General features: G+C 58.0%; 1 protein-coding gene across 4 annotated transcripts; it reads right to left on the bottom strand.

The window, feature by feature from the left end:
• Nucleotides 1–1618: 1618 nt before the first annotated feature.
• Nucleotides 1619–11354, bottom strand: SLC26A6 (solute carrier family 26 member 6). 4 transcript variants are annotated; one of them, XM_029916138.1, is made up of 22 exons: nucleotides 11290–11354; nucleotides 10468–10562; nucleotides 9172–9330; nucleotides 8953–9092; nucleotides 8611–8721; nucleotides 7911–8074; nucleotides 7535–7699; nucleotides 7303–7455; nucleotides 6939–7021; nucleotides 6708–6855; nucleotides 6326–6439; nucleotides 6100–6177; nucleotides 5696–5791; nucleotides 5497–5603; nucleotides 5279–5348; nucleotides 4271–4363; nucleotides 4091–4186; nucleotides 3573–3740; nucleotides 2757–2933; nucleotides 2520–2574; nucleotides 2135–2271; nucleotides 1619–1897 (listed from the first exon to the last, which is right to left on the bottom strand). In XM_029916138.1, the coding sequence occupies exons 3-22, from the start codon at nucleotides 9288–9290 to the stop codon at nucleotides 1883–1885; spliced, it is 2289 nt and encodes a 762-aa protein (XP_029771998.1). In that variant the 5' UTR covers nucleotides 9291–9330; nucleotides 10468–10562; nucleotides 11290–11354; the 3' UTR covers nucleotides 1619–1882. The 4 variants fall into 4 exon arrangements, with proteins under 4 accessions (XP_029771998.1, XP_029771999.1, XP_029771997.1 ...); XM_029916139.1 differs by having other exon boundaries at nucleotides 10468–10559; nucleotides 11290–11329; XM_029916137.1 differs by lacking the exon at nucleotides 10468–10562 and having other exon boundaries at nucleotides 11290–11352.
• Between the last annotated feature and the right edge of the window lie 857 nt (nucleotides 11355–12211).

A 12211-nucleotide genomic window follows, 5' to 3' on the forward strand; every position in this document is an offset into this window, starting at 1 on the left:
CCTTTCCTGAGGGGCAGCCTGGCCAGAAAATACAGCAGGGTGGCACAGAGGGACTCCCAGGGTCGAGGAAGCCAGCAGGCCTGAGGCCTGGGTGCCAATCTCTTAGCCAGCCCAGGACTGAAGAACAACTCCTTCCCCTAGCCTCCTCCTTCCCTCCTCACCTAACATTCAGTCCCCCAAATCCTAACACCTCATGGTCCTTAAGGCTGCTGTCCAGCACTGAGCTGCTTGCTGGTCCCCAAAGCCCAGCCTATCCCACAGTCCAAATCACAGCAGGTGAGCCCTCAAAACTGTGGGGCCCCCACGGGCTCTGGACAAAGCCTGAAGGCTCAGCTGGTCTGTGAGGTCCTGCATGCTGTGGCCTCCCTGGTGTTCCCATCAAGTGCTGTTCCCTATGCCAGGACACGGTCCTCCACTTCCAATGGCTGGTGTTTCAGTCTGTGTCACCTGCACCCTTAGCTTCTCTTCCATGAGCATACTGGGCAACACAGTCCCTTCTCTGTCGTGTGACCCTGTTTTTTTTTCAAAAAAGTTCTAACTCTGCAATTTCTCATTTGAGGCTTGCCCTCCACTTGGGCACATAAGCTTCACTCACCCAATATTTGCAAAGCACACCACATGCCAGGCCCCTTTCCTGGTGCCAGGACATGGTGTGACAAAGTAGATAAAAAGCTCTGACTTCCTGGGCTGTGGTTCTGGACACTGGGGCAGGGCAGAGGACTCATGAACACAGAGCAGGGCGCCGATATAGAACACGATAAAAACAGCTGGACAAGGACTGCCTAGGTGAGTTGAAGGACGGGGCAGCCTCTGTCCACTTGTCCAGCACAGAGCTTAGCACCTGGTCAGTACCTGGGGGACAGTAGAGTTCATGTGCTTTTGACCAGGTGACATGAGCCCAGCATTGCTGTAAGCATTTTGTGGCACTGACTCATTTAATGTTCACTGAGCAACCCACGAAGTGGGTATGATTATCATTTCGCTGCACTGCCAAGGAGACACGAGGCCAAGAAAGATTCTAGCCACGCACACACCCGCCCTGCTCCACTCCTGTCACTCAGAGAATCAGCTGGCCTAAAGGCCCACTGCTGCCCACTAGGGAACATGCCCAGACGCTGGTATTTTATGGTAGAAATCAGAACATACTTCTTGGTTGACCGTGACCTGCAGAGCCCAGGTGATATGATGCAAACAGGCATTTCCCCAAGTAAGACAATCCTGCATATTCTTCTAAACACACACCAGCAGCACCTATGAACACTGTGCTTCTCCAGCCGGTCGCTCAGGGGTTCACTCATGCCCTCCAGGGGCTGCACCTCACTGGGACCATTCCTGAGAAACAACTCTGATTCCAACTATCTTCCAGCTGAAGACACAGGTGCCAACTGGTTGTAAGAAGCTGGTTGAACTTGAACCTGGGGTACCTCCACCCTGGACCTGGGCCTCATAACTTTTCCTCTGGTGGCTGTCTACTGTCTGACCTGACTCTGCCCTCCCCAAACCTTCCCCCCAACTTCTGACTCCAGTCCCCACTTTGGGGCATGAGAAGAGTCAGGAGCCAGGGCTGTGGATCACTGCCCACCCCACCAAGCCCCCACCAAGGCACAGCAGAGCCTGGTGTTAGACAAATAAATCTTTATTTCTGGGTGTAAAATCATACATCTTCCCCCAACCCAGCCAGTGCCAGTCTGACTCCAGTGCCCCATCCCAGGCCAATAGCACCGAACTTGGAGTCCCAGGACCTCCATCCCTGAGTTGTGTGTGTTTATATGAAGGGGACTCCTGAAGGACATCTGGAGGCAGCCCAGCGGTTGGGGGGGGGCGGATTCTCACAAGTCACAACATTCAGAGGTCAGCAATCTCAGGCAGGGTGGCAGCATGGTCAGAGTTTGGTCATCTGAGAAGGCAGAGCAGGGGAGGCTCTGGTCAGTTTCCAAAGAACACACATCAGCCCCTTCCCCTAGGACAGCAACCCCTGCTCCCAGGAGCAGCTTCAGCTAAAGGCAGGAACGGGAGGCAACGGGTCCACCGGGGACAGAGCCATCCAGGAAGTGTGGACTTCCTGAAGCTAGGGGTCAGGGTAGGGACAAGCAGTAGACAGACAAAACACTCAGGGAGCCAGAGGCCAGCTCACCAAAACAGGGCTGGCAGGGCTGGATCTCGGGTGCTGGAGGGCAAAGAGGACAGCGTCGTGGACAGAGGCAAAGAGGTGCTGTTTTGTGATCGATGCATCGAAGAAGTGCCCAGCCTCAAGCTGGGCAACCACAGGGCCTATAGGCAAGGAATAGGTTTCCCCTGACTCATGGAACCACCAGGAACCCCAACTCCAGTCCCCAGAATGCGCTGACCCATTTCATCCCTGACCTCTACGCCTGAGGCTACATTTAAACCCTCAGTCACTCTTGATCCTTGACCCCTGCCCCCCCATGACACCTGACTTCCAGTTTCAGAAACTTTAACTCCTTGGCTGGAAGAGCCCCTCTCTCCTCCCAGACCACTCATGTTCCCACCCCACGTACTGCGGCAGGCGGCCATGTACACCTCCACCTCGATCTCTCGGAAGTCACGGAAAATCTGCAGCAGAAAAGGGGGCTAGACTCAGAGGGAGCCTCAGGGCTCTGAAGAGGGAGGCTGGGGTGGAAGGGAGTTTTGAGGGGGAGCTCAGAGGGCTCTTGGATCTAGTTATGGGGTCAGGAGGCTTGAGGGGCCACTGTCCTCGCCCAGGGCTCTTCTTAGGAGTGCCCCCAGCCCCTCACATTCTTCAGGCTCTTGAGGCACACAGTGTCCACGAAGGAGAGGGCTCCCAGATCCAGGACGAGGCTGTGGAAGTGCGGCTGAGGCAGGCCCAGGGCCTTCAGGTTGGACACATCTGGGGCCTTAGCACCTTCTTGACCGCTGGCCGCTGTACCTTCTAGCTCATTCCCTGTGCTCACCTGCTGGCAAACCAGACACACTGCAAAGGCTGCCCATGAACGAGTGATGGCAAGGAGCACACAGACGTACAAGGACACACAGGGTCAGATGTGGGAGCACATACGTAAATACCCACATGTATTGGGACATTCAGGGGACACTTGAGAACCAACACATGGGGAGTCTCTTGTATGCAAAAGCAAGAGAGACACATGAGGACACACAGGAGAGGATACCCAGACTCAGGGAGCACATACAGACGCATATACTGCTCCGTTGCCTCCTGCGCCCAGGCTTACTAGGGACGCTTAAGAAGGGAGGGTGCTGGGCAACTGTAGCCTATCAGTCAGCTAGGGAGGAGCAGGAAGGGGGCCAGGGACACATGTGCACACACAGACACCCTGGCAAACCATCTGGGTCTCTAATTGAGCCTGGCATCCCTTTTGATCCCATATTTCCCCCCCCAACACTCCTAATCCCTCCCCTTTACCCATGAGCACAAACTGTGGGGTCTTGTGGACTCTACAAGTTCTAGATCTTCAGATGGCAGACGAGAGAGCCACAAGCAGAATCTATGGCAGATCACTAGACCTCTCCCCATAGGGCATCTGGTCCATCATCCCACCACCCTGCCAGTGGCACAACCACTTATAACCCACAGCTGGTAGGTCCATGGCTTTCCTCTCAGGACATGCACTGGCACCATCTCCGCAGCTCATGGCTGGCCCCTCTCCCTCGGCCTTGGAGTCCTCCAAGTTGTTGCTCTCCATGTCTCTGGCACTGGAATTGACTTCAATGGAAACAGAAGTGCCCTTGGAGGTGGCAGTCTAGGTCAGGGGAAGAGGGGGGCCATAAAGAGCTGTCCCAGCTGTCGTATGACAGCCAGGCCAGGCAAGGCTGGTATCACCCTCAGGCTTTGGGCAAGTAAACAGGCCAGGAACTGAAGCTTGGGACCCTGGGCCACCAGGCTGAAGGCGGTGGGGTTCTGACCAGCTCCAGGAACAACCAGACTGGAAGAGGACTGTGGTGGTTCACGCTTGTCACTGTCTTGGGACGTGGGAGAAAACAAAACTCCACCCAGAGCACTGACCTACCAGGGGGCATCAGGGAGAAAAGAGGGACAGATGAGGCTAAGAAGTCAGGAGGCCAGGAGGCCCTGGCTCAGAGAGGTCCCTGCCTTTTTCTGGAGCTTCTTCAGTCGCTTCAGCTTTTGCTCCTGCTTCTTGACCAGCTTCTTCTTCCGGGAGATGAGGTGGTCAACGTCCACACCGCACTAGAGGGAAATATCAGAAGGGATGCAGACATTCTGGGGAGGTGAGGACCCTCTGACACTCACCCCGGGAACCCCAGGCCTCACCCTCTGCTTCAGTGCGTCGCTGTAGAGCTCAGCATTAGCAAAGTACATGGTGGCTGAGGAGCGGAAGATCTTCACGCCTGGGACCTCCCTGGCCTGGAGATGGGTCAGGTTGGGGGTGGCTGAGCCTTCCACTCTCCTGGTTGTATCTTGCTCTCCTGCTTTCCTCCCCTGTATGGCCCAGGGCCCACCACCAAGTCCCTGCCCTCCCAGCAGACCTTGGGCTACACATTTGGCTATATAAACTTAACTCCTCGTCCTGCTCCCTACCCCCACCCCCACCACCCAGACCCTCAGCCAAGCCTGTCAAAGCTTCCTCCAGGGCACCCTGAACCTTCCCTTCCCATCTCCCCTCCCTTCTGCTAATACCCAGGCCAGGCTCTTAGGCCTCTTCTCAGGTCTCCACCCCCCACCCTGTGGTCTGTTTTCTGCATGTACACTGAGAGACCCTCCCCAGCTCCCATTCCACCCAGGGCACAGTCCAGGTCTCTGCTCAGCACCTGGGTCTGCATGATGTGCCCCCCACCTCCCTTTCCGTCCAGTTGAGCTGCTCCCCCTGCTGACCTCCCCTCCCTCTGCCTGATTATACTGTACTCAGACTCCAAGTCTGTCGGAATGGGCTTGTTTTATTCCATTGCCCGTACTATTAAACATTAAACTTCTCAGGAGGTAACGAATAATAGAGATGTAGGAGCTCCACTGATCAGATCAGAAATAGCCCCCCTACCTCCTGGTGCCCCAGGCTCCTGCCCCACCAGCATTCCTGCCCCAGAACTGCTCTACAGGATAAGACAGACCCCTCTTCAGGCTCCCATGCCCGCTCTGTCCACTCCTCCTCTGCCCCTTCTTAGCTCTGAGTAGGGGTGACAGACTCGAACTCCTCCATTGAAGCTCCAAGGACCAAAGCACCCTCAGTCCCCATGGTCTTTGCAAGGTGCAGACAGGACTAACAAAGGCCCATTCAGCCTCTGTCCCACCCCCTAGGCCTCCTGCTCAGCCCCTGCCACCTACCTCTGAGTACTCGGCCACATCTAGGTAAATATCCGTGTCTGGTACCTGCCCCAAGACAGAGTAGTGGGGCCTGTGAAGGAGATTGTGTGAGAAGGGGGCAGTGAGGGGGTACAAGGGAGGCTGGGTGACCCCTGAGATGCAGGAAAGCAGTGGGGAGCCAGTGTGGGCTTCACTCCCTCACTAGCTGGGACTGGGGGGTGCCCATAGGGGAGACTCACAGCTGTGTACGGAATACCACGAGCAGCAGGGAGAAGACCACTGCAACGGCCAGACCGAGGTCCAGGTTCAGGAGGATGGTGGCCACAAAGGTCACCAGCCAGATGAGCTAAAAGCAGAAGGGCAGCGGTCAACAGGCTCTAGAGGGGGCCCTGCTGCAGGTCACACCCCCCCCCACTCCTCGCCTCACAGACTTCTCACCAGATCTTCTCGATTTGCCTTCCAGAGGGAACATATGTCAGTGAACTGCTTCATCATGCCCTTCAGGTTCACGATAATGGCAGCTGCCAGGACTGCCTGCATGAGGGGAGTGTCACCAGGGACTGCTGAGAGGTGCCCAGATACTGACAACCCTGACCACCTGGGCATGAGCCCTGCATGACACTAGCCACCACCTCCCCCACACCCCCTGAACCGAACGACTTGGATCTCACTCCGAAGGGTTCCAACCCCTGATCCTTGACTCCAAATCCCACCCCAAAGAGCTCAACCTTGAAAAACAGGGCATGACCCTGTGTCCCTGCCCCTCACCCAAGATCTCACTGATCTGAGCTCCTGGCCTGGCCAGGTCCCCCAAGCCTGGCTGTAGGGAGGAGGAGGCTCACCTTGGGCAGGTCTCGGAAGAGCTCCCCAAGTTTGAGGATGATAATGAGGATGAAGAGGGAGGAGACGGCCCCAGCCACCTGTAGGGTGGGAGTGAACAGGGGGGCAGGGTGGAGGGTGAGGGAATAGGGGTGGAGGGTGAGGGAGTAGGGGTGGAGGGAGGAGGGGGTACTGGCCAGCCAGAGGGGTGTGCACGTGCACAGGTGCACACCTGCACCCGAAGCCTACCTGTGTGTTGCCCCCGGCGCCCTCCTGTACCAGGCTGCGCGACATGGAGCAGCTCACGGGGAAGCACTGGAAGATGCCCCCGATGAGGTTACTGAGGCCGAGAGCCACCAGCTCCTGGTGGAGGGAAGTGCGGGTGTGTAGTGCCTGGGCACCATGCCCCTATATCTAGGCCTAGGCATCCCCAACCTCCATTCTCATTCAACAGCCCCCAGACTTGGCTACTGTCCCACACGCCCTGCTCCTCCACCCTCAGATGGCCCCAGCACATCTATTTGCTGTTTCTCTGTTTGCTGTTTCTCTGTGTCCCACCTGCTACACCACACACAGCTCCACCGCCACACCCCAGGCCCTGAGCTCTCTGTTTACCCAGCTGCCCTCAGACCTGGTTGCTGTCCACCCGGTAGCCGTGTCTCAGGGCGAAGATCTTCCCCAGTGAGATGGCAATGGCAAAACCAACCACAGCGATGGTGAAGGCAAAGCCCACGAGACTGGCAAACAGCTGGGGTTTGGGGGCCACTGGGGGCACCAGCCTGCAAGGGACATCGTGAGGCCAAAGGAGGGTGCTGGCCCTGGCCACCCACCCCTCCCTGACCCGACAGGGGCCAGAGCTCACCCTGCAGGAATGTCGCCCACGACATCCACCCCAAATCTGTGCTTCAGGCCTACGCCATAGGAGATGCCTGTGGCCCCGATGAGCTGGGGGGAGAGGACAGAGTCAGGGATGGAGAAGCTACTTTGACAGGGAAGAAGGGGGCCTGGAGCAAAGCCTTCAGGAGGTGGGGAGAAGTGGACAGCGGGGGTAGGATACTGTTTGGGGACTGGAAGGCACCAACATGGGACCTTCCTGCTGTGGTCCCACCCAGTCTCCAGGAACTCTCCCTGGTGCCCACTCTGGCTGGTCTTTAAATCCCCGAGGGTATCTGCTGGAAGGGACATAGCCTCCCTCGCCCTTCCCTCCTGCCAGGAAGAATCCAAACCGTGAGCAGTTCCCCAGGGATCGGCAGGGGCAGATAGCGCTGCAGTTTGTCATTCAGCAGTTTCACCAGCACCAGCACCACCCCTGCCACCAATGCGGTGACCACGGTGCCAACCACGCTCTGGGGCAGCTTCTGGCAGACCTCCAGCACTGTCTGAGGGGAGGCAGGGTCACAGCCAGCACTCGAGATGGTGGGGCACACCCCACCCATCCCTCCTCCCACCCTCACTCACATAGATGAGGGACAGCGGCCCAGAGCGGCTGCTCAGTTGAAGGCCAAACACATACTTGAGCTGCGAGACGAAGACCTGCACAGATGCAGCTGTGGTATAGCCGCGGACCAGAGGCTCTGACAGGTAGGTGACCACGAAGCCAAAGTGGACCAGGCCCAGTCCCACCTGTGGGTTGGCCAGGGACAGTCAGGGGAGCCAAGGGGCCTCAGGATGGCTAGAGCACAGCCCAGGGCAGGCAGAATCCAAGGGGGATGAGTGAACAGCAAGAGTGAGGAGGGGGGCAGTGATGATCAGACTCGGGGAACTGGCAGGTGAGGGCGGGAATGGGGTTGGCAGTGGTAGGGGTGGGAAACACATACTCCTGACTGCTCTGCACCTGGAAGAGGCCGACCAGGACACTGAGTGTGGTGGCCAGCTGCACCCGGACGGCGTCTCTGGCCTCCTCATTGACTGTGGCGTTCTCAGCCTGCAGGAAGTCCTTGTCTGGGGCCAGGGATTCTGTCACACTGCCCACCATTACAGACATGACAGCAAAGGTGCCTGCAGGGTCAGGTCAGAGACGATCTGAAGGGGAGAGGGCACTGCCCTAACCTGGAGCCCTGTCCTTAAGGGAGAGGCTAGGAGATACTCAGTTCTAGACAAGTATCTTCAGACTACGACACAGAGGCAATGCGGGTGGTCATGTATGAACGCCGAGCTCAGGGGCTCTTGAGGGGCGCTAGAACTGTTGGCCCTGCCTCATCTGCCCTCCTCCACCCATGTCCGTGGGCTCAGAATCATTCCTCTTGTGGAAGGTGAAATGGGGAAAGAGGGACGGCCTGCCTCAGGCTGGTCAGGCCTCTGCCAAGTTCTGGGCTCCTTGCGATGCCTCACCCACACCCTCCTGGAGCCAGGAGCTATTCTGAATCTGTGGCCCCACAGTCAGAGGCCTAGTCCTGCCTGGGAATGACCTTGGGCCAGTCTCCCATCGGCCCAGCACCAATGCTGTTCCCTTCCTCCGCTCATCCCTCCCTCAGCCTGTCCTCCAAGGGGGAACATGGACATCCTCCCGCAAGGCTGAGCCTGGCTCCACTCACCCACAGAGATGTGCCGGGAAGTGCCAAACAGGAAATAGATAAACACAGGATAGAAAGAGCTGTAGAGGCCAAACACGGGGGGCAGTCCAGCCAGGAGGGCATAGGCCAGGCCTGGAGGTGAAATGGTGGCAATAAAGGCTTGGAGGCCAGGGCCTTGAAAAGGGTGAGGGAATCCCAGCCCTAGGTCATGGGCCATAGCTCCAGGGGCAGGGCTCAAAGCTTCAGATGGGGGTGGGTGCTGGGTGGACCCAAGACCACAGGGCTTCCGGGCCGGGGCCTTGAAGGGCTGCAGATCACCCCCCAAAGACTGAGGGTACAGCCTCTGGGTCAGGTATGGCTCACCCTGTGGCAGCTGCATAATGGCCACACTCAGACCAGCCAGCAGGTCACCCAGGAGCCAGTCACGCACGGGATACCGAGGTAGCCAGGCCAAAACTGGGAGGTGTTGGAACAGAAGGGCTCGAGCTCGAGTGTAGGAGCATCTGAGGACACAATGGAAGGTATTGGAAACACGGGCTACCTAAGTTCTGTCAGTGCTCCCAGCCCCACCCGCAGCCTTACCGAAACCAGGTTCGCCACTCGAGGGTCCCCGTCCCTGTGGTCAAGCACCCGAGCTCCTCCAGCTGTTCCTGATTCAGCAGTGGTCGTTCCACATAGTAGTTTCGCTTCCTCAGCTCCATGGCTTGCGTCACAGGCAGCAGGGCCTCTGTGTCCCTCTGACTGGGGTGGCAACACCAGTCATAGTGCGTGTCACCCCGGTCCAACCTCCCTCACACTTCCACTTGGGGTCAGAGAGTCACCTCAAGATCTAGGTAGGTCCAGCTCCCAGCTGGCCCCACACCCAGCCGGCGGCAATCCCTGAACTTTGTCTGGGAAAAGCCTCTCACTGGGCCAAAGTCCCCTACAAAAACACATTAAGTTGAGTACAATCCATACCCCCAACCCCGGGACGGCTGCCCAGCTGTGAGCGTTCTACCAGGTCCAGGTTCCAGGCTGACTGTGCCCCCCAGCCCGTTCCCCAGCCAATCCCTGTCCAGCCTCTGAGTCCTCATCCGACTACTCCATGAGCTCAGTGCTGGCCGTCTGAGAGCACACACAAGGAAGTGATCCAGGGGCGCCTGGGTGGCTCAGTCGGTTGGGTGTCCGACTTCAGCTCAGGTCATGATCTCACGTCCATGGGTTCGAGCCCCACGTCGGGCTCTGTGCTGACAGCTTGGAGCCTGCAGCCTGCTTCGGATTCTGCGTCTCCCTCTCTCTCTGTCCCTCCCCTGCTCACTCTGTGTGTGTGTCTCTCTCTCAAAATAAAATAAAGACATGAATTTTTTTTTAAAAGGAAGGGATCCAGCAACCAGGGGTTCAGCTCTCCAGACAGGCTCCTCTTTAGAAGGGCTCCCCTCTAAGGGAAGGAAAGTGCTGAGGCTAAGATTGCCTCTGGTCCTCCAGCCCTGGGGTCCCAGTTGTGGACAAGCTCAGGCTTAATCTCAGAAAGCCAGGGAATGGTTCTCACCTGGAGAAAGGGGTCTCACCTGGAAAGGCAAGCTCCCACTCGGTGTGGGGAGACACCCCCCCCCCGCCCCGCCCCTGCATCAAGAACCCCTGTTCCCAGGTGAGATGTCACGTTGGGGAAAGCTCTTGTCTGACAGGAAAGTTTTCACCAGCCAGGTATGTTCTCTCTTAGGAGAATCTCTTATCTACCAAGGCTCCCACCTGAAGCCAGCGGTGGATCTCCCCAGGGAATAGGAGATCGGGAGGGGAGGGAATTCTTATCAGGAGAAGCTCACGCTTTTCTCAGTGGGGAGTTTTCACCTACCAGGAAAGTTCTGGTGGAGGGTACTCTCGCCTACGGGAAGCTCTTACCTGCTGGAGGATCCCACCTGGAATGGGTGAAAGCTTTCACCTGAGAATAGATCTCCGCTGCGCAGGAGTCTTCCCTGAGGGGAAACTCTCCCCTGCTAGGAAAATTTTCAGCAAAGTTCTGATCTGTGAGCTCTGACTTAGGGGTAGGATCCCACCCGAGGGGTAGGAACTCGCCTGGGAAGAGTCTCTAAGCTGGATATCGCGGTTGGAGAAGGGAGTGGAGTGCGTGCAAAGATCTTCAGAGACTCTTGGCACAGCAGTCACACAGAGATCTTTGAGCCCCCTTGTCCCTCCTCCGTGAGTCACTCAGGTCTTCTTAAAGGGCTCCCCACCACCCATCGGGGCGCGAGCTTGGAGGGCGGGGCCTAGATCATCGGCCCCTCCCTCTGGGAGGGCACCGCAGCCCTTCTAGCCAGAGTCCCCGTGTCCGGGATCAGTTGTACAGCTAGGTGGGTTCAGGACACCGCTATGGACTCCGTGCAGCGACCTCCCGCCCAGATGTGCCCATCGGTGCATCTCCTGGGCCGGGTCTCCTCCACACTCACCCGCCTCCCGCGGCCCGAGGCCAGCTCGCGGGCGGCGTTCGAGTGGCTTCCCGCACAGTCCTCAGGGGCGAGGGTCGCACCAGTCCCCGCCCCCGTCCCTTAGCTGCCTGCAGAAAATCCGCAAAGCGGCAAAACAGAGGGGCTGCAGGCGGAAGATGCCTGTTCCAGACTTGGCGGTACCGCTTTGGAGCTAACCCAAGCCGGCGCCCGCACCGGGACCACGCGGCGGCTCCTGGACACACGCGCACGGGGAACCGGGGCCACTCCCTGCACTCACCCCGAACCTTCCGACAACCCCATGGCCTGCCGGCTGCCAAGTGCCTGCCGGTCCAGGAACTGGGGCTGGAGGCCTCTGAGGCTCGGGAGGCGGGGCCGGGATAAGGACCTTAAGCACTCTCCAAGGGGCCAATCCGCGGTTAGGACAGGGAAGGCTTGGACCAATCGGTGTGCTCAGGCGGTGCCTAAGCGACAAGCGAGCTCCAAGGCGGAAGATTTAACCCCTTACTCCCCTAGGGCCTGGTTAGTACAGCCCCTCCTCGCTCAGTTTAAATCTCCTTTCTAAACCAGGTAGAACTGCAGAATTGGGTCTAAAGACCCGCGCTGAGCTGGGGCCGCCGCCCCAGGTCCCTGAGTATGCAAGGCGGATACCAGGTCTTGACTTCTCGTGGAGGGTCCCTGTGGGATGGGGAGGGAAATCTGCAAACGGTCTCCCTGGGGGTGCTACTGGTGGCCAGAGCCTTAGCTCTCCTTGGGGTATCAGGTCCACCGGGGCCTTTCACGCCTCTGAGGGCGCCACCTTCAGGCTTTCCTTTTAAGACCAGGCAATGTCTGACACCGAAGGTGCCCGAGGCTGTCCTTCAACTCTGGACACCCAGACCCAGAATGAGACTGAGAGTTTCCTCTCTTCCTTACAGAGCACAGCCTGGCATCTCGTTTTCTGTCCGAAGGTTTCTGCCTGAGTGGGTAAGGAACGTGATGTCCTAGCCAGCTCCAAGTCCGAGATGCCGGCCGGGGTCAGTGCTGTTAATGGGCTGAGGGGTTAAGCAAGGGCAGTTCTCAGGGCTGATTGGGCCCCTATCTAGGGCAAATGCCAGGTTAGAGTTGCAGACCCTGAAGACCAAGTCATCATGCTGCCACCTTGAGAGAGGTGAGTTTCCCTGGCGCCTTACTCCCAGCACATGTGTTCATACTTCAGGCCC

Source organism: Suricata suricatta, chromosome 12 (assembly GCF_006229205.1).
Source record: "Suricata suricatta isolate VVHF042 chromosome 12, meerkat_22Aug2017_6uvM2_HiC, whole genome shotgun sequence".
NCBI lineage: Eukaryota > Metazoa > Chordata > Mammalia > Carnivora > Herpestidae > Suricata > Suricata suricatta.

What these genes read in the sequence shown, in the direction of transcription:
- SLC26A6 (XM_029916137.1), bottom strand. Translation starts at nt 11,312, where the DNA reads ATGGGGTTGTCGGAAGGTTCGGG. An exon ending in GGCCGCTGTCCCTCATCTAT is followed by an intron (nt 7,456 to 7,534) that starts GTGAGTGAGGGT and finishes GCCTCCCCTCAG; the next exon opens with ACAGTGCTGGAGGTCTGCCA. An exon ending in TGAAGAAGCTCCAGAAAAAG is followed by an intron (nt 3,741 to 4,090) that starts GCAGGGACCTCT and finishes CCCCTGACCTAG; the next exon opens with ACTGCCACCTCCAAGGGCAC.